The 21,112-nt window shown below is 37.3% G+C and overlaps 1 protein-coding gene across 1 annotated transcript in view; it reads right to left on the minus strand.

The window, feature by feature from the left end:
• Positions 1–13,124: 13,124 nt before the first annotated feature.
• The window catches only part of TRPC5 (transient receptor potential cation channel subfamily C member 5), a 2,601,559-nt gene continuing 2,593,571 nt past the window's right edge, over positions 13,125–21,112 (minus strand). The window contains exon 11 of the mRNA XM_044057112.1: positions 13,125–14,597. Coding sequence (XP_043913047.1) covers positions 13,875–14,597 — 723 coding nt within the window. The 3' untranslated portion in view covers positions 13,125–13,874. The remainder of the gene's footprint in view (positions 14,598–21,112) is intronic.

Raw genomic sequence — 21,112 nt, forward strand, 5'->3', positions numbered from 1 at the left:
TGGGAAGGATCGAATACAGAAAACTATAAAGCATTTAAGACAAGAAGTGTCACTTGTAGAAGACGGAACAGGTCAGCAAAAATAGATGTGATAAAAGCAGCACACAGTATTATAACAGACCAGGATCTATCATGCACTATCACAAATAACTGAAAATATCAGCATAGGCAAAAAAACACAGATGATATGTAGATAAATAAAAAAGAAATGTACAAAATAAGCAATTTATTGGTGACTCAAAAAAGTTTTATAGAGAATTGGAAAACAAGGTAAAATTAATTGAAACACCACCAAAAAATTAAAAAATAAATACAGTTTAGAGAAATATCTATGAAGATCCCGTGGAACATAACAAAGACGTTAAATGGATAGAAGTAAAATAAAGAATACGAAGTTGAAATGTACAGGATATAAAATGGGATCAAGTAATGGCCAGAGAAACTGAAACAAAGTTAAGAAAAGCTCCTAAATGGAAAACCCCAGGCCCAGATGCAGTACCTATCTTCTGGCTAAAAGTATTAACATATTTGCATGAAGATTTAGCCTTGAATAAGAACTATTTATATGCACACCCTGAACAGATACCAGTCTGGTGAACAAGAACAACAACAATGCTCTTACTTAAGAATGAACCTGCAAGCTATCATAAAATCTATAGACCAATAACTTGCCTCCTGATGACATATAAACTATACACTGGAGTTGATGCCAACAGAGTTATAGTCATTTAGAAGAAAACTCAATCATGGTAGTAGAACAAGAGAGTAACAAAAGAAAGTCATATGCAATAAAGGTTCATTTGCTGTTAGTCATAATGGAGAACTGTAAAAAGGGGAAGAATCCAAGTACAGCATGGATAGACTACATAAAAGCATTTGACAGTATCCCCCCACATTCATGGATAAAAGAGTGCTTAAAAATTGTAAGATACACCCTACCCTGATCAATTACATAACAGCGACCATAAAACTGTGGCAAAATACTTTACAGTTCAGATATGATAAAGGACAAATTATTATTTCAGGGATAACAATTCAAAGGGGAATATTCCAGGGTGACTCTGTCACCACTGCTATTTTGTCTTGCCCTTAACCCATTAAGCTGTCTGTTCAACAGATTAGGTCATGGCTACCATATGGCTCCCAGAAAACAACAAAGTGTAAAGACTTCTCATCATCTTTTTGTAGATTTAAAACTGTATAGTTCATCAGACAAGGAACTGACAACACAACTACAAGGGGTCAAAACCTTTTCAGATGATATAAGAATGTCATTTGGTCTTGATAAATGTGCAAAAGCAACAGCACCAAGCAAACATCAATTTGGGACAAAAATGTGATATAAAAGAGCTTGAGCAAGAGGGAGTATATAAATATTTGGGAATTGATGAAGGATCAACAATAAAACATGAACAAATGCAAATTAAACTTAGTAAGGAATATTTTAGAAGACTTCAATTAATACTGAAAACAGCATTGACATCTAGGAACAAAGTCCAGCCTATAAACCAATTTGGTCTTCCTGTCCTTACAGTTTTGGAGTGACTGGCCCACAAAGGTGTTGGATAGGTTGGACAGGAAAACAAGAAGGATGCTTCATGCTCATCAAATGATTTATAAAAGTCATTGCATACCAAGATTAGATATTCCTCGTTTTGAAGGAGGTATGGGCCTCCTCAAAACTGATCGCATGTATAGATCTTCTATTCTAGCACTACATACATATCTGCTGATTGCACAAGACCCAAACATAGTGAAAATTTTGAAACATGAGGTGAATAAGTCTAAGATGATTTCCCTGCTTAGTTTAGTTGAAGAATATTAGCATCAAGGTGGAATGGAAATCAAACTAGTAGTAGATAATAATCAGGCAGTAACTGAATGTGCCAAAAACAAACAAACAAAAAAAAGAATATAAGGTGAGGGATCACATGACATGAAAGAAATGTGAAAAATGCATAAATATAGTTGCAAGTATAGAAAACTCTTGGAACAACCTCATGTTGATCAGGATCAAACACAAGAATGGTTAAGGATAGGTAAATTTAAACCAAAAGACAAAAGGTCAATATTGCCAGCCTAAGATAGTGGACTTACAAATGTGTTGGTTTACAAAGTTCATTGAACATGTGGGAGAAACAGGCAAATGTAGGTTTTGTAAAACAGAATTGGAAACAGTAGCACATCTTGTTGCTGGTTGTGATATACTAATGGCAGGAGGACCGTATACTGAAAGGCATAATAATGTGGTAAGACTGTTGCACTGTGGATTCTGCAAACATTGTGGTATTGAAGTGGCTGAAAAAAACACCGGAAACATGAGCCACAAAGCATTACAGAAAATTATGAAGTTTGTATCACATGGGTTCACCCATTACCAACATTTCAAAAAATAGATGCGATAAAACCAGATTATAGTAATCCATGAAAAGAAGACAAAAGCAGCACTGATCAGTGAAATTGCTACACTCATTGACTACAGTGTCTTACGTACAGAGAGACACAAAGTCATAAAATACCAGGATTTGCAGGTGGAAATGAGGGTAATGTGGAAGGAGGATACCCAGACAGTTCCAGTAGTAGTAGTAGGAGCAATGGGTCTTATAAAAAGAATTTACAATTGTGTTATCAATACCTATATCTCCTTACAAATTGCTGAAGGAGTCATTACTGGGCGCATTGTGGGTGGTACAAAGAGCACTTCTGACTAACATCAAATACTGACAATACTTATTTTAAGAACTTTAATTGTACTTTGACTTAAGAACGGGGTCCATTCCCATCATGGTATTACAAACCCAAAAGACTTGGAGAAGTTAAAAAAGTGATTCCATTTGCCAGACTGCATGAGTAAAATTCAGTGGTACAGAAAAACTATCTTGTCACAGCACTGTTATCCTGTGGTGTTCTTGATTCATTTTATGAAGAAAGAACTGAATAGCTAGATCACTTGGATAAGGACAAACCCAGGAGATTTCTTTCTTATTCCCCTTCTTGCAAAATGTCTCTACAGTTGCATCACAAAGGACCTGGGGAGTTTATTCACAACATTTCAAGATACAAGCACTTTCGATAAAAAAGATAGAAGAGAGCATATAAACACACACAAAATGAAATCATTGATCCTTGTTGTCGAATCTCTCCACCACGAACACATCAGGTTCTGACAAATAATACCACTGTCATGTGGTACATCAACAAATAGGGGACACACAATCTTACAGCCTCTGCAAATTAGCAGTAATTGATTGGGACATTGCTATTCATCACAAGATTTTCCTCCACAAAGTTTAGATTCCATCAGAGCAGAAGAGAACGGCAGATTACTTGAGCAAATTAAGGTCAGACCCTCATGAATATATTTTTAAGAAAGATGTCTTCCTACATATGGGCCAGCAGTGGGATACCCTAAAGATTGATCTTTTTGCCTCCAATCTGAACCATCAGCTCAGAATGTTTTCTCCAGGACTCTCTGCAAGAAAGCCTAGAGAATGAATGCCTTCTCTTTCTCATGGAAATGAAAGCCTATGTAGATTTCCTTACCATTCCTGTTAACCCTCTTGAATACATAGAATACTCCCAAAATACTCTTGGTGATCCATTTTGGCCTATAAAACATCGGTTCTCTCCTATTCCACTTAACCAAGGGCAATCACCAAACAATATACCACAAGATGGACTTATTCACACAGCAAGAAGCCTCTCTAATTCATCCAAACTTGAAGACTTCTAATTTTATGATGTGGATGATAGGCTTTTGATTCCTTTTTGGCACCATTATTCAGCAAATATGCTACAGGTAATAAATGAGGCAAGGAAACCTGCAATTAGAAAATATTCTATTTAAAAGATTTTTCTGTTTGTTAGGATTAGATCCCTATCAGTTCAGGGATTCCTTTTATCTTTGAATATCCATGTGAGATGCTCAATTCTGACTTAGCATATACCTCTGTTATGGTACATTTGTCAGCCATTTCATCATTATCTCTGAATATACCTCTTGCTTCACACTTCGAGGTCAAGCAGTTCTTAAACAGTGTCTTTCACATCAAGCCCCCAAGAAAGTGTTCTCTTCCCCTGGGACCTGAATTATATTCTTGAGAAACTCTCTTTAGAACCTGCTTTTGCTGCTTTCTTAAATATTGTACATGGAAAACAGTTCTTGTCATAGCCTTAACCTCTGCTAAAAGAATCTCAGTTACAAGCCATCATATCTATGACACCTTTTCTGATTTTTCAATAAAGACAGAGTTTTCCATAGAACTAGTCCTTCTTTTATGCCTGATGTGGTTACTGAAATGTATTTTATTCCATTCACATTCCAGCATTTTTCCTAAACCTCAAAATAAGGGAGGAAGAATCCTTAATTTGTCAGATGTACACAGGCAATTTAGATTTTACCTAGACATGACCAAGTAGTTTAGAAAATCTGATCTATTCTTTATTTCCCATGAAGGTAAAAAGCACAGTCTTCCAGTAAACAAAAAATCATTTCTACGTGGACTTTTCTTGCCATTTATTTCTGCAACTCCTTCCATGACAGTCCACTCAAATGAAAATACACCCCCAAGATTTGACCCAGTGGTCAGGTATCTGGGTAAGCATGTAGATGGTAGCCTTACCTTCGACCACCATAGGGACACAGTGGTGATGAAATCCTTTTATGTTGCACAACTTATAAGTAAAGGCATGGCATCTAGGTCCAAAGAGGTCATTATCCCACTGTACTTCACCATTATCAGACCAATCACAGTACAATGGTCCATTTGGTATATACCTGACCAGGCAAATGCAGCAACTGGAGTAACCTCAAAGGCTCCTTAGAAAGAGAATAGAAGGCGTAACAAACCTGCCTTATGCAGAGCACCATAAAGCCCTTTCACTCTACTCAGTCTCCTATAGATTGCTGAGGAGTGATCTATGCCTGGCTTGTAAAGCATCCATAAGCGCTACATTTAGAATCTCCTACATATTTGTAAGTCAAAGAGTACGAGAAATATGTGTAGGGACCTAAATTCTATCTATGATTTAAACAGAACTTGTTGGAGAGAAAGATGTGTATGCCAGAGACTGCCCTCCTGTGTAACAGGCTTCCCATCCATGTGGAGCTGAGTTAATCTATCCCCCAGTTTAAGCACAACCTAAACAAGTGGATGGGGAATAGGAAATTTACACCAGGCTTGGCACCCATGTCCCTTATTGATAGAGGTAGCTTATAGATGCCTGGCCCTCAATATTCTGTTTGGATGCAGGACATCATCATTCTGGGAAAACTTGTCTAGGCTCAGAAAAGCCCCCCTGGGTTGTAAGCCTAGTAACAATCTATGAAACTAAGACACATTAAATCTCACTCTACAAGAACCGTAACCTCTCTGGGGACTTTCTTCAAAGGGCTTGATTCCAAATCCATGTTAATGGCAGCTACTTGGTCTTTCATTTGCACCTTTACCAAGCATTATAAAATGTATCCCCTTTCTTGAGCCTGGACTGGGTTTGCCAGAACCATACTGCCAGGGTTACTGGACTACAGTACTGTTTCTTTTACCCTTTCACAGTCTACATAAAATCTTTGGGAATCATCCCATGTGTCAACATTACTGCAACAGTGATCTAGAATGAACATAGTACAGTTGTATAAGAACTTACCATAACAGTAGATGTTCGAATAGATCATTGTTGCAGTATATGCACCCTCCCTCTATTCCCCTGTTTTCCTTCTCCCTTTTGACCAAAATGAAATCCCTTTCTATATTTTCTTTTCTTTTAGCTAGCCTCACTACCTACTTGTTGCAGGAAAACTCTGAGCATTTTTACACTTGGGGATCCTTTAAGTGCCAGCATATAGCCTCCATTCCTAGGGGTATGAGGAAGGAGCACCTACGTTTTGGCATACTAACTGTATGTACGGTATTCGTGACAGGATATGTCCCATCTGTCAGCATTACTTTTAACAATGATATATTTGAACACCTACTCTTATGGTAAGTTCTTACTCAGCTGAACTTTCCCTTAAGAGGAAATTAGTGCTCATTTGAGTTTATTTCCTCTCATAAAGTTCTCAGGTATTTAAATAATGTATGGTGTCATTTCCAATTTTGTTTTAGCTTGATCTTCTGATGGCGTATAGGTCCGCAATTTTCTAATGACCCATCTTTACCATCATATCAAGGTTAGAAAATTTCCACTGCAAATCAACGGTTCAGTCTCCTACTCAGGGGGAGATTACACTCATCGATGTGCTGTTGTAGACAGAGAGGGAACTGACAGCAAGTGAGCATGTAATACTGCAGGTAGACTGCTTATTTGTGGAATGCTTTTGCCATCCAAAGGGCATGTGTGCATGTACTAGGACTGCTCATGGTGTGTACACCAGGTCTACAGCTAAGCACGCTGTGTAAATCATTTTTTAAGGAGGCAGTATTCTGATCATCTCCTAAGGTGTTGTGTCCAGTGTTTAAACTCATAGAAGAGATGGAGTGCAAATGAGCCAACAATGAAGGTAGGTAAACATTTCTGCAGTAACACACACCCGTTGTATTACTAGCTGTAAGAATTTTAGTACGTCTTCTGCATTTATGATTTAGGGTATATGCCATAGGATAATGGCCATTTACTTCAATTGGGTACGGCATTACTGAAATTAGCTGTACAAACCTGGACATTGAGTACAACCCTCATGTACATTGCTCATTGCTTTGACTTCTTACACATACCTCTTGCATTACTGTATGGGCCCATAGAGGTTTCCCTTGATCTTCAAATGGCATCTCTGCAGCAGTGGTTAAGCCTTCATCCATCATTCATCTAGCAGTTATCTGGAAATCAACTAGCTGATCTCCTCACCCTCTCCAGTCCTATATGTAGAATTGCATGGTTATACTGAAAAAGGATCCCTGGGTGATATAAGTTTGCAGCAACTATACCCTAAAATTTGTTAAAACAAGAAAAGCATAGAAGATAACACTTTATTTTCACTGTGATTCAGTCTTCACCTCAGAAGGTGCAAATTTATTAACACAGAATAAAAAAAAAAGTGTGGAGATCATTTACCAGTTTTAAATCTAATAAGTTTACAGATATTTTAACAAGAAATGCAAAAATGTGATCAGTTATATGTGTTTACAAGAGTAGAAAATAACTGCTTCTTTAATAAAATACCTCTGAATATTGGAGGGGTTTGCTTTAACATACAGTTCCTATAACTTTTGCATTATCATGTAGTTTCAGTGAATCCATTTACACTGAAACCTTTCCGTATGAAAAAGGAATGCTGAAATCCTGGCTTGGGAAATGTCTATATCTTCGTCATTTTGTATTGCTGTTATTGAGATTCTGTGTGGTAGTTTCTTGTTAGTTTTGATTTTGTAATTTTTTATCTATTGAAATTTGTGTTTAGATGTCCCTGTTTAATCTCTTAGTTTAGTACAGAATTATTTTCATTGTGGTGTAGGGACATTTTTTATACTTGAAAAATGTTTACCCATTATACATGGTTTGATGAAAATGGAGTTAGTATATGCAGTTATGACAGTGAAAGAATATTGCAAGTCCTTCCCTTTCAATAAGTATTTTTTTGATATTTTAGTTTATTTTAGTTAAGGGTGCCACCCTTCCTGTTACCAGTGGGACACTCAAAGGTTGAGCTACCTTATCCTGTTGCCTGCTGTGTGAGGCAGTGGAACTTGAAAAGTCTCGCTTTTTGATTGCACTGACTTGCCATGGAAAAGCCACAATTACTTCTGGCTTTTCCATGGTAATTCAGTTATGTCACCAACTTGGACCTGCAGGTAGAGCTCTTCCCTGTTAGGTCTTGGTGATTTAAATGTTGCAGGAATTGGCTGCAGTTCATGAAGACAGTGGGGATTGGGGCAGGAAGAGCCCTACAAAAATCATGGCTGTAGAGCAGTTTGTTTTAACGCTTCTACAGCTGCTAACAAAATTAAGAGGGACGGCTGCTTGTTCTTTTTTCTAACAACTGAGCCAACCAGGCAGCTACAGAGCCAGTTATACAGTCATCCATCCATCCAGCCACTCCAGCAGCCATCAATCCATCCAGCCACTCCAGCAGCCATCCATCCATCCATCCAGCCACTCCAGCAGCCATCCATCCATCCATCCAGCCACTCCAGCAGCCATCCATCCAGCCACTCCAGCAGCCATCCAACCATCCATCCAGACAGCCACTCCAGCAGCCATCCATCCAGAAATCCAGTCCAGCTGCTGCCAGTCAGCTAACCACTCCAGCAGCCATCCATCCAGACATTCATCCATCTAGCTAGCCACTCCAGAAGCCAAGCAGCCAGCTAGCCACTCCAATAGCCATCCATCCAGCTCGCCACCCCATCAGTCAGCCAACTCTTGTTCCCATAACTGCATCTCCTTCACCACTCCTGTGGTGATGTCATGGTAGAAGGTGTAAAAGTGCCATATTGGCCACACCCCCATGTCCCACTTTGGCCTGCTTAAAAGGTAGCAACCCTAATTTTAGTCAAAGTTAAATTTCAGTGCAAATTATTTGATGGTAATTGTTTGGTGGAGGTGGTTTCAATGAAATGACATGACTCAGCTTTCTGAGAGCACAGTGGCTTACAGAAGTTTTTTACATTTTTACTAAGTTATACTTATTTCAATGATGTTAATATTTATTTGTACTTATGTTGCTGATTTTAATGAGTAAGCGTGATATTGCTTGGGATTAAATGTCTGCTAGCAAATGAATGCTGCTTGCTTTGCTGAGAAATGAGGTGTTAAAAAGAGGCACTGTTTGAAAGTTTATTGGACTGGATCAAAAATGAATCCAAACTTACTATTAACCTTTCATTGCTAGTTTATCTGCAGTGGCATTTAACATAATACTTTATTGCATTACAAAATACAGTGGTTCCTTAGGCTATTATTTTTTTTTCAGATTTAACTGGCAAGTTTATATTGGACCAGGTCAGGTGTCATCACATAGTTCTAACAAAATTCTTTTGGTTGCTTTCCTGAGTAGAGCAGAAAATTTGTTGCTCAGTTATGCTGAACTTGGTCCATGTACCACAGGCCCAGTCAGGCTGATAAAGCTGGATAAGAATGTATAGCAAAATACTGCTTAGAAATAGAATAGGCTAGGCAACTAGTGATATGCATTTAGAGAATATGTTCTTAACATTCCAAAAATGGTGAGGTTTAAAAAAGTGGGCATTTTTAAATTCCACAGAAGAATGTTTACAAAACTAATTGGTAGAGAGCAACACAATTCCCTAGGGCAAATGTCTTCAGCAGGGTAAAAAAACTTGTGTTCCTCAAGCTTCAATCAGGTATCAAAACAGCTTCCTCCTGAGTGACAGAAGCTGCTACACTATATTCCTAGCTGCATGGCTATTATTCTTTTTGTTTTGAAGATTGTGGACTTAAGCTGGGTGTCATTTATGGTTTGAGATTCCTTCCTTGAGAAAAAAGTTTCCCAGAAGACTTTGGTAACTTGGACAAATTTCAGAGAACAGCATAATTAAACTTGCCCTATAATGCACAGCACAATGAGAAATATTGTGTGCAGACCGGACAGCAGACTGAGTGGACAGGATATTATATTGCAAGTTTTATTGAACACTCTTCAGGGGACAGAAGTACTCAGTTACTTGTTCAGGCTTATCCGAGTTGTCACAATGACATATAGTGGATCAGCTCTGCTGAATTTCCAGCCACCTTTGCCAGCTTGAGGTTATAGATCTACTTGCCCTCCTTGCCTAAATGGATGAGCACTGGCTTAGCACAATGCCTTCAAAAGGTTTACAGAAGAATGAGAGAAACAAAAATGCATATTAAGAAGTCATATACAGCTCTGAATGATTCCGTACATCAGATGAGAAAGAGAATTAGTCCAGCATAGCAGAAAGCTGCAGTTAACTTTAAAAAGGACTGCAGAATGATCACCCCCAGATGGGTTTTACATCATCTAGTGAGCAGTGGAGTGTTGGGAGAAAGAGATTTGTATCACAGCTCAGAGGAATGAGGTTATCTATACTTACATAGTGAAAGTATATGTCTGTGTATGGCATCCAATGAGTTGCTTAATCCTTGCAAAAATATGTAATCACTATGTCATTGCCTACTTGATACAAACAAAAAATACATGAATACAGGTGCTGCTGCAAGACTGCAGGCTCTTTGTGATCTGACCTTTGACAGATAACCAGCTAGGTTATCTTCAAAAGTATTGCTAGTAAATTGTGAGTACAAGGAGGTTTTGTATCAAAGATTTCTTGTGCTATTTCTTCAGATCAAGAATACCGAACTACTGAGAAATGAGGACTCTCATTACAAATCTAACCATATACAAGAGCCAATTACCTTCCTTACTGGAGGACTGTGGTTCTTGACCAGTGCTTTAAATGTTAAGATGGTGAGCAGATAAATTAGTGTAAGATGGAGCTCGCTGGGAAGGGTGAAAATGGCCTTCCAGCTCAGAGCAGTGAAGTAAGCCAGAAGACCAGGAATATGTGCTAAGGGGGAGGGAGGCTGTTCAGAAAAGCAATTCCATGACATAACTTGAGCAATGATTGCATAGTCAATGGTGATGCCCTATGTATCAGGTTCTTGTAAAACAATGTGGTATTTGATAAGTAGGATGACTTTGGCTGCCTTGTACATTGTTGGAGTAATAAATATGTGATATAATGGCAATGGCTGAAACATATACATGCATACAGCAGACCATATCAAGTCAGTAAAATGGAAATGTCCTAAATTTTAGGGTGGTACCTTTGGTTAGTTATGTCCTAGTGAAATAAGGAGGTAGTAGAGCCTTGGAGGTACTGCAGCATAAAGTGTGAATCTGTATATTAAGTGATTAAGCAAGATGAAGCGATTGCCATCAATGTTCTCACAATGAGGTGGGCAAAGCACTCCTTTAATGATGGATGACAAAGCATACTGGTAAACTCAGCTCAGTCTGAGGATGCCTTAGGAGTTAATTATTGAACATGAAAATTTGCTGCTGTTTGTGTAGTGCTATATCGAGTTTGACAGGAATGATATGCCTCCTTGAAACTGCTGAGATCTTAACAGAATACTCAATGTGGATAAACGAAAATGAGTTTGAGTTTAATTTATTTCTTATGGCAATTGGATGTGGTACAATACTGGTATGAAATCATGCAAACTGTGCATAGGAAATTAAAGGTGGGGACAGACATGTTCTTCAGACATTTGTACAGCTTGGGTTTATTGTTATTTAATGTAAAGGAAATCATTTGCAACATCTTTGGGAAAGCTTTTGAAATACTATTGAGCACAAAGACAGTTACATCATTAACATAAGCAAGATGTGATGTCACTGCTTACTCTGCAGAAAGATGCTGTATTGGGCAGTAAGGTATAAGTGCTTCTAAGGAGTGCCACAAAGATCTGTTTCACTGTCTATGCACACATTTGAAGAGTTTAAGGCTTTAAGCCCTCCTTATGTGGATAATGTAGGAATGGAGCTTGTGAGACTCATAAGTATACAAAGAGACAGAGTGGTACAAGGTATCATCTTTTGGGAAGAAAAATATGTTTGGATGCAATGCAACGAGACATGATTTTGGAAGGAAGGAGAATATGGTACACTTTGTGGAAATACCTCGTCATAGAATTAGTGGATATATTTTACATAGTGTAATAAATATAGACTTTAAAATGTATCAGGGCGGTATAGTGTAATCAAGCCGAATCTAATAAACCTGATGTAGATAATTAATTAAATGCTCTAACTAGAAGTAGTGTTACCTACTTGGTATAAAGTTTTTAAAGTGTACACAATTCAGAATGTGCCAAAAGAAGATCCTGGCACAACGTGATGAAGCCCTGACTGTGACCTAAATGACAGGGAGTTGATTAGTGACCCCAACACAGGTAGGGATGGGGAGCAGTGAAGAGGCTTGGCCTGCTCACATTTTTTTTTTGTGGGGAAGGTGGTATACACAATTGGGAGCATACAGTAATGGTGCAATTTCTGCTTTGGAAACATAGGAGTATAACTTCCTGTGATATGACAATGTCTAGTGCAGACAGCCTACAACATGCATGCAGATGTGGGGCTACAACAAAAGAGAAAAAAACACACAAACCAGCCATGATTGCTGCTTTAGTGTTCGGGAGCAAATGATCCAACTGGCTATTAGAGGGCTGATGATCAGCAGACAGTGGGAGCAAACTGTGGCAAAAAATAAAAGTTAAAACAATGTCTCATAACTTAGAATGTGCCAAAAAAAAGTTAAAATGTGATTTTGTGTGTGTATGCCCCTAAAACGATTGCTAAGCCTTGTTGTGATGTCATATCCTTGACATGCTTACTATATGTACCTTCTAACTGTGCTTATATTGGCTGTTAAATTATAAAGTATGGTTATCCTTAATTCAGCAAGTCTTGGGCTTTAAAAAAACAATAAAACAAAAGATGGCCATAATGCTTGGAAATCCTACTGTTAGAGTTCATTTTCTGGATTTTGCGCAACTTTTAACCTGATCCTTAATCCCAGTCTCTACACTCTGTGTTATCTAATAATCCTTTTGAAAGATCAAAAATATTTGTTACCTTATTGTTTGCTTTCCCTCTCAGAAGGCTTTAGTATTAAATGTATTCAGACACTGGTCTCAGTGCTAATATATTCAAAGACTCCACATACAGCCTTTGCTTTTAGAGACTGTGGTACAATTCCCATTTATATGAAAGCAGACTGGAAATTGTTTTTGTGCAAATTGTGTTTATAGATCCTGAGTTCTTATGCCAGCCTCTTAACAGAGGAGTTGTTGGCTTCTAACATAGGTTAAACCTTTTTCCTTGTGGTTATGACATGCAGGCAGTCTAATTTTGTTTTCAACACCATAACTTTGCAATCATTTCACAGTTTGAACTTGAATAATGTATCTGATTCTTAACAAATGTCAGGGAAAAATAATCTAGATTATAGAATCCACCCTGAGGTAAATTTTACTATAGTGCTTAAAGCATGCAGTTGGTTACACTGTGTTAAAAACTTAGCTTTCTACTTGATAATTAGCTGAAAGTCTGAAATGCAGCCACTCTAGAAGCTTCTCTTTGTACTTAAAAGTCTGCAGGTTGTTATATCTCTCCAAAAATTTTAGCATAAAGGTAACACAAGAAAATTAGCAAAGCATTTTTATTTTTGCAAGGAGTACTACCCTATAAGAAGTGGGTGAAACAGCACTGGTAAACATTCCATCTAAGGATGGAACATTAGAAAAAATAGTTTCTATATTCATTATTAACGTTAAACATGTTGCTTTATGATTAGAATACACTCTTTTCATCATCTCACAACCCCTTTGCAGAAAGGGTTGAAAAGTAGTAGTATGTGCAAATATGTGCTAATCCATTGCAGTTCTGAAGGCTATGTGATATAAAGCAATCAGCGATTCCAGTAGTTAAATAGATCTTTGTACAAACTCACCCTGGGCATCTGCACTGTTTTCATAGCCTCTGTTTTCCATGGCAGACTGTTTCAGTTCACCACCTTCTTAGAAAGTAAAATATTTTCATTCATTTTAATTTACCAGTTGTACTAACCCAGATGGACAACATTACATGCCACCATATGCTCAGTACCGTTTTTATATTGTTTAGTATAAAAAAGACTGAATTCATATTTCCATTATTCTACCTTCCTCCAGGGTGAGAATGTTAAAGACTTGTACTGACTTAGCTGTCACATCACTTTTTCCTGATAGTTCTTGTGACCCTAGTTTGCACCCTACTGACGACTTCAGTGTCCTTGTAGAAAATTATGTGACTGCTGTAGTCAACTGAGACCTTTGAACTGGAATACTGTTAAGAAAACATGATAAAAGTTAGTGCTGGACTCGTATAAGAGGTGCTACATTGAAAGGTATCCACTATAATCGTGTTGTAACATTGCTTTCCTGTCCATCTTTCCATCTGTGTGTAATTAAGTCACATGTGTCCCCCCAGCTGCCAAACACATCCTCTGTTGAGTCTATGAGTTTGGAATTGGAGGAACAGATGCTGGAAGCACAGTGAACAGAGTTGGTACAAGCAGGTGGGCAGTCAGTGTCTCTGCTATTTATTTTGCTAGACTCAGCCAGTCCTACCTCATGGAGGTTAATCTCACTTCTGGTGATCACCCGGTCATTTGCATTGGGAGAAAATGTACTCTCCTGCCACATACTATGTGGCTGAATGAGCCCATCTGATATGGTGTACATGGGCTCTTGATTCTGCTCTGAAAGATGTCCATTCATCTTGGAGAACAGAAGACCAAGTCTTTTGAAAGATTCTTTCTTGGAACTGGATAGCCTTTCAAGCCTGTTGCCATTTTTAATAAATGACCGTTTTAGTCCATTGTTTTTTGGTTTCTCATCTACAATGTCAACCCCTGACATGGTCTTAATCAAAGCAGATACAGTGAAAGAGTCTTCTTTTTTGTCCACATTGAAAGACACACTTCTGGCTTTAGCCTTGTCTTTGTAGTCCTCATTCATGTCATCCTTCTGTGATATTTCTGTGCTGCTGCTGGAGTAGGTCCTTCTGGGAGGTTTGCGGTTTCCTAAAAGGTCAAGGACTTCATAGCGAAAGCTGGAAATGTCTTGTTTCAGCTCCTAATTAAACAAAAGAAATTACAGATTAGCAGTGTTTAATAACAGTATTTGTACTTGCAGAAAGAAGTATTGCTGAATGAATGCTGAGCAAGACAAACCAGTTTAACAACAACAAAAATGCTGTATTCACAAGGGGAATGTGACAGCAATGTGAAGGTAATTTCAGTGAATCCCAAACTTCTGAAGTGGTTTCAATAAACACTTACATTCAGCTAAATCAGTGTTGCTGCTTCCTAGTCTTACATGACCTGAAAGTTAAGGTAGATGGATGTGGGGCTTGCCCCCCTACAAAAAAAGCTTTGTTTTAAGTTTGATGAATCTTGTTTTCAGTGGAACCATTTTGTTGTTTGTGTTATAACTCTAGTAAGAAGAAAAAATGCACCCAAATCTCAGCACAAAGGCCAGTAGTAGGGCTAGTAAACAATGTATTGAATCACCACAGGAACGACTTTCCCATACAAAATCCAATTTATTGAGAAACAAACCAACGCACTCAAAACCAGTACGTAGAGAAAGTAAACTTCCACGTTTCGTCCAAAACTTCATCAGAACAACAATGCACATCTAAGTTACAATTAAATACCCTAATTAAAATTCAAAACAACCAATGGAATTGAATAGTAATGAATAATTCATTACAAACTCACACAAAGGAATACCTCTAGATAAAATGTCACAATTTAACATTTAAAATAATGAATAGTAGTACATAAAATACATTGATAAAATCCATTTGATTAAAAATAGTTAATATATATATCTCAATTAAATACAAGTAATAAATATATGTTTATAAATAAAGTCAAATCCATGTGGTTTTACTATGCTCCCCTCTGGTGGTACAAACTGATATCACAAGTAAATCTGCTGAACATTTAGTGTAAACCTTTCTTAATGTGTGTCATATACGTGCCTTGAATTACACAAACCAAAACAAGTTAAAGTTTTGCTGATCTCATTTTTAGGACTGGTGCCAGGGTAATCATATCGTTAATACCTGGGAACTTATTTGATTCTAAAACTATCTGCCAGTACAGCTCCCTGTATGCAACAAGAGTTTCCCAACAGCCCTCCCTAGGGTCTAAAGGGACCACTTCCACCACAAAAAAATCAGTGTGTGCCCCTTCACAGACCAGGATGTGTTTATACAAAGAGTTTGTTTCACACCTGGTTCTAATGTCATACAGGTGCTCGTAGATTCTTTGTTTTATTTTTCTTTCACTTTTTCCTATGTAAACTGCTTCACATTTTCCACATAAAGCAATGTATATAATACCCTTGGTGTTACAATTTGCAAAAGAGGCAAGAGTTAACATCCTCTTACGGGCAGCTAAGAAATAGGTGCTGCCAGTCTTAAGATTTTTACAATAAGGGCAAGCCCCACATTTAAAAAGTCCAAATTTTTTCTTGTTTTTGTCACATCGCTTGGCATTACTACTCTTTTCTAAAATTCCTTTTATGTTACAACTCCTTTTGTATATGTATTTTGTTTCATTATCAAAAATGTGTCCCAGATCAGATACTTTTGCAAAATTGTTCCACTCCCTGTCAAAAATCTTTCTAACCCTACCAGATTGTCCATCATATGTAATGGTAAGGCCCGAGGAAAATCCATCATTAGAGGTATTTTTAGGTGTCCTTGTAGTATCATCATCATCTTCTTTATCCAAAATGGGTGCAAATCTACCCTTCCTTCCTTCACAAACTTTCTGAAATATCTGTCCAATCATTTCAGCTGGATACCCCCTATCCAAAAACATACACTTCAAATAATCACATTCCTTGTTAAAAATTGAATCGTCAGACATCATTCTACATATTCTAACCATCTGTCCTTTTAAAACACTTCTCTTCTGATAAAATGGGTGAGAACTTGTAAAATGTAAGTAGGTGTTTGAAAAAGTTTTCTTCCTGTACACCCTGGACACAAACTGGTAATCAGATTTTACCAAATTCACATCCAAATAGTACACTTGCGTGGTATTAAAATGCTTTGTGAACTTAAGGAAATTAGTGGTTCCATTTATGTACTCAACAAAAACCTCAAAGTCATCAACGGTCCCCTTCCATAGAAAACATAAGTCGTCCAAAAACCTACAATACAATGTCCACATATTTTTGAACCTGGGGATCAGGACGTACTTATTCTCCCAGTAAGCCATAATGATGTTGGTGTATGTAGGTGCACAATGAGCTCCCATCGCCACTCCCTTGGTTTGCTTGTAATATTCTCCCTCAAAAAATAGAAAATTATTTTTTAACACAATTTCCATCAAAGTTAAAATGGTTCTAAATTCATTATTAGATATTCTTTTGAGGGGCAGTAACATTTCTTCAAACCAAGCTAAACCAATATCATGTGGAATGCTGGTAAATAAGTCTACGACATCAAGGGTGCCGAAGCCAGTGGTCTCTCCATGTAAGAAAGGTTTTATTTTCCTTAAAAAGTGCCAGGAATCCTTTAAAATATATTCATTTTCATTTACCAAATGCTTAATCTTGAAGTCTATGTACTTAGCTAGGGGTGCTGTGACTGATCCTTCAGAGGAAACAATAGGTCTAAGAGGGGGATCCACTAAGTCCTTATGCACTTTAGGGATTCCAAAAATTGATGGAGTCCTGGGCTTTTCCACATGTAAAAATTTGTATGTTTTTAGATCAATCAACCCTTCCAACAACAGTTCGTTAAGTAAAACATATATTCTCTTGTAAGCAATGTTTATCTCATTAGTAGAGGTAACACTATATTTTTCCACGTCATTCAACAAATTTAACATCTTTCCTTCGTACATATTACGATCCATAAAAACAACTCCCCCACCTTTATCGGGTTTCATAACCCGGACTCCCCTGTCATTACTCAAGGTCACCAAAATGTCCTCCTCACTGGTAGCAAGATTGGGATGAATAAAATCTTTTCTCAAGGAGCTCCTTAATTCTCTTTCTAGAGTTAACTCAAAGTTTTTCAATTGAGGGTGCAGTGGGGGGTTAAAAGTGCTCTTACGGGTCAAATCATTAACACCTGAAGTCATTTGTTTCCCTTTAAAAAATATTTCCAAATTTTTCTTCCTAATAAACAACTTGATGTCAACGAGCAACTGGAAAATATTAGTTTTACATTGTGGGATAAAACCAAAACCTTTTGAAAATAACTCAAAATGAATCTTAGTAAGTGTAATGTGGGAGAAGTTAAAAATGTTGAAGTTGTTGTAGGTGGATTTATTGCCATCACATACAATGTGGTCTAATGGTCCACCTATTTGTCTCCCCAAGAGGGGTGTCGCCCTCTCTTCTTGTAGTTTTTTGAGTTGTAACTAACTGGGTCCTTATGCATGAGTCTTTCAGACCTACGTATTGGGGGAAACTCTTCATTGTCCACTTCATCGTTGTTATGTAAGTCGGGGTCATGTGCTAAAAACCCGTCATTAACTCTATAGGGATTATTCGTCAACTGCCTACCCCAAGATCTAGGTTTTGGATAATGAATATGGGTTTTATACTCATGCAAGTCCCTGTCAATTTTAGAAAACTTTCTATTATCTACATCTACACAATGCTTTTCAACATCTTTCAATAAACTTCTGTACTGGCCTCTTTGTTCCTCAATTGAGAACAAAAGGTCATTAACCACAGCCTTATTAATGTCTTCAATTATAACAAACAATTTCTCCATTTCATGTTCATTATTTGAGATAATAGCACGCATAATAGCAAAACCACAGTCATCAAAAATTTGAATCAGGTTGTTGTAAAAATCTGTCCCTTCATACACATTATTAGGTTATTTACTTACTCTTAACCCCTTAGGTACAATTTTTAAATGAAGACAGTGTTTGAGATAGGCATTGTCCATCTCAAGCATTTTATATTTGTTTAAATAAAAGTGTAAATCATCTAGCATTTATTTGTATGAGCCGTTGGCTTTTTTAGTTTTTTTATTACTGGTGAAGTCAAATTTAACATTCACCACGTCCCTAAATAACTCATCAGTACCTTGTTGTAGTCCAGAAACCTGGATTGAGTCATTGTTTCCAGTGTTTGCACGACGCTTCCGACCAGTTCATTTATCCTGTGATACATCAAAGGTAAAACGCGGTAGTCCTTGTAAAACATCAATGTTCGAGTCACCGCTCACATTAGCACTGTTAATAGCCGCATCCTGTTGCCTTGGCATCCCTTCATTCGAAGCTGACCGCCTAAGGGCTTCCTGATTCCCTGGTAAGGAAAGGGATGTACACACCATTGCCATAGATTGGCTTAAAGGTGTCAGAAGACTCACAAGCTGCGTAAGCTGTCCGATAAGCTTACGCAACTCTCCAGTTTCATTTCTCCTGCCCTCGGTGTCAGAGGCACTGTTGGCTGAGTGTTCCATAGTTGAAAACAAATAAACGATAAAATGGAAGGTGCGAAAACAGTACTAGTAAGAAGAAAAAACGCACCCAAATCTCAGCACAAAGGCCAATAGTAGGGCTAGTAAACAATGTATTGAATCACCACAGGAACGACTTTCCCATACAAAATCCAATTTATTGAGAAACAAACCAACGCACACAAAACCAGTACGTAGAGAAAGTAAACTTCCACGTTTCGTCCAAAACTTCATCAGAACAACAATGCACATCTAAGTTACAATTAAATACCCTAATTAAAATTCAAAAAAACAAGCAGATTTACTTGTGATATCAGTTTGTACCACCAGAGGGTAGCATAGTAAAACCACATGGATTTGACTTTATTTATAAATATATATTTATTACTTGTATTTAATTGAGATATATATATATTAACTATTTTTAATCAAATGGATTTTATCAATGTATTTTATGTACTACTATTCATTATTTTAGAGGTATTCCTTTGTGTGAGTTTGTAATGAATTATTCATTACTATTCAATTCCATTGGTTGTTTTGAATTTTAATTAGGGTATTTAATTGTAACTTAGATGTGCATTGTTGTTCTGATGAAGTTTTGGACGAAACGTGGAAGTTTACTTTCTCTACGTACTGGTTTTGTGTGCATTGGTTTGTTTCTCAATAAATTGGATTTTGTATGGGAAAGTCGTTCCTGTGGTGATTCAATACATTGTTTACTAGCCCTACTACTGGCCTTTGTGCTGAGATTTGGGTGCGTTTTTTCTTCTTACTAGTACTGTTTTCACACCTTCCATTTTATCGTTTGTGTTATAACTCTACTTTGTAAATACAGAAAATAAAGTATATATGGTCACATGAGTGAAATTAACATGCCAACCTGAGATCTTATTTTATTTTTAATTTATTAACTGAAGTAAAGCACTGATCCCGTTGGACTTATTTCAGTGAAAGCCTGGGATAAAACACAATAGATTTATGACATTATATGCATATATGTGTGTTATATTATATGCAGAATGAATAACAAAACAATATATACAGTGGACATCAGAGCTGCCATGCTGAAAGAATCACAAGGACAAATAGAGCAATGATTAAATAGAATATAGCAATGGTAAAGCTATGTAGAGGGGAAACAGGGTAGGAAGAGATTGTTTTAAGACCAGAGAGAGAAATGCACTTTCTTCAAGTCTTATAATGTCCTTTTAGTTCTCATTAGAGAATAGGATAAGAGAAATGATCGCTAAAAGTGGGGAGATGTTCCCACTACCCCCATTCACAATAACTGCATACAGAAATAGGATGCCAATGTTTAAGTAAGGAGAATGAGTATGTGTGCACATCTAATGCACATCTATCTACATAGATCAGAATATCAATACAATGCTTGTTTGCATTTCAGATGGTGATACAGTGAATTTGAAGAATCTACACTCATGACTGTTGCTACAAGATCTGTGTGTGCATTCTGTTTCCCCATTTTAGTCATGGATATGGAGCATAAATTCACACACAGTTAGTCCTGTTCTCTGAACTATCCAGACATGTAGTAGAACACTTATACAACACACAAGAGACCCCCCCAAAGATATTCTGAAAGCAAGCATGCTTCATGCACTGTAAAGAGTAAGCACTTACCCCAATAGATGCAAAAGATCCAAAGAAAAGGTCAGTAGGGAAGTGAATTTACCCTGCTATGCAGGTGAAAATATTTGTCACACTTGCCACGGACAAATACCACATAGGCTCACTGGGAAATCAACTGCTGTTGTCTGCTTTTCCATACAACCAGAACATTATCATTAAAAATAAATGCTGTGATAGTCTAGTGCCCACCCAGAAATAAACCCTGAATTAATATTTAGAAATTATTTTAGACTGTGATTCTAACCCCTTTCAGTGCACACAATCTTTTAGCAAAAAAGAATAACAACAACAAAAGACACCTCACATACATTTATATTCCCCATACCATCTCTGTTTTTATGTTGCTACAATAGAATGTCTTGGCAGTTTAATGACCTTGCCTCTCTTTTTCAGCCACAAACTATATTATTTTAGTTTTATGGGTACTTTAATGGCCCTTGCATGCTTTAAATAGGTTTATGTTATGTGATATACTTACCCTTCTAAGTCTCTT

The sequence above is a fragment of the Protopterus annectens genome, chromosome 15.part0, assembly GCF_019279795.1.
Source record: "Protopterus annectens isolate FY-2018-M chromosome 15.part0, PAN1.0, whole genome shotgun sequence".
Taxonomy (NCBI): Eukaryota; Metazoa; Chordata; order Ceratodontiformes; family Protopteridae; genus Protopterus; species Protopterus annectens.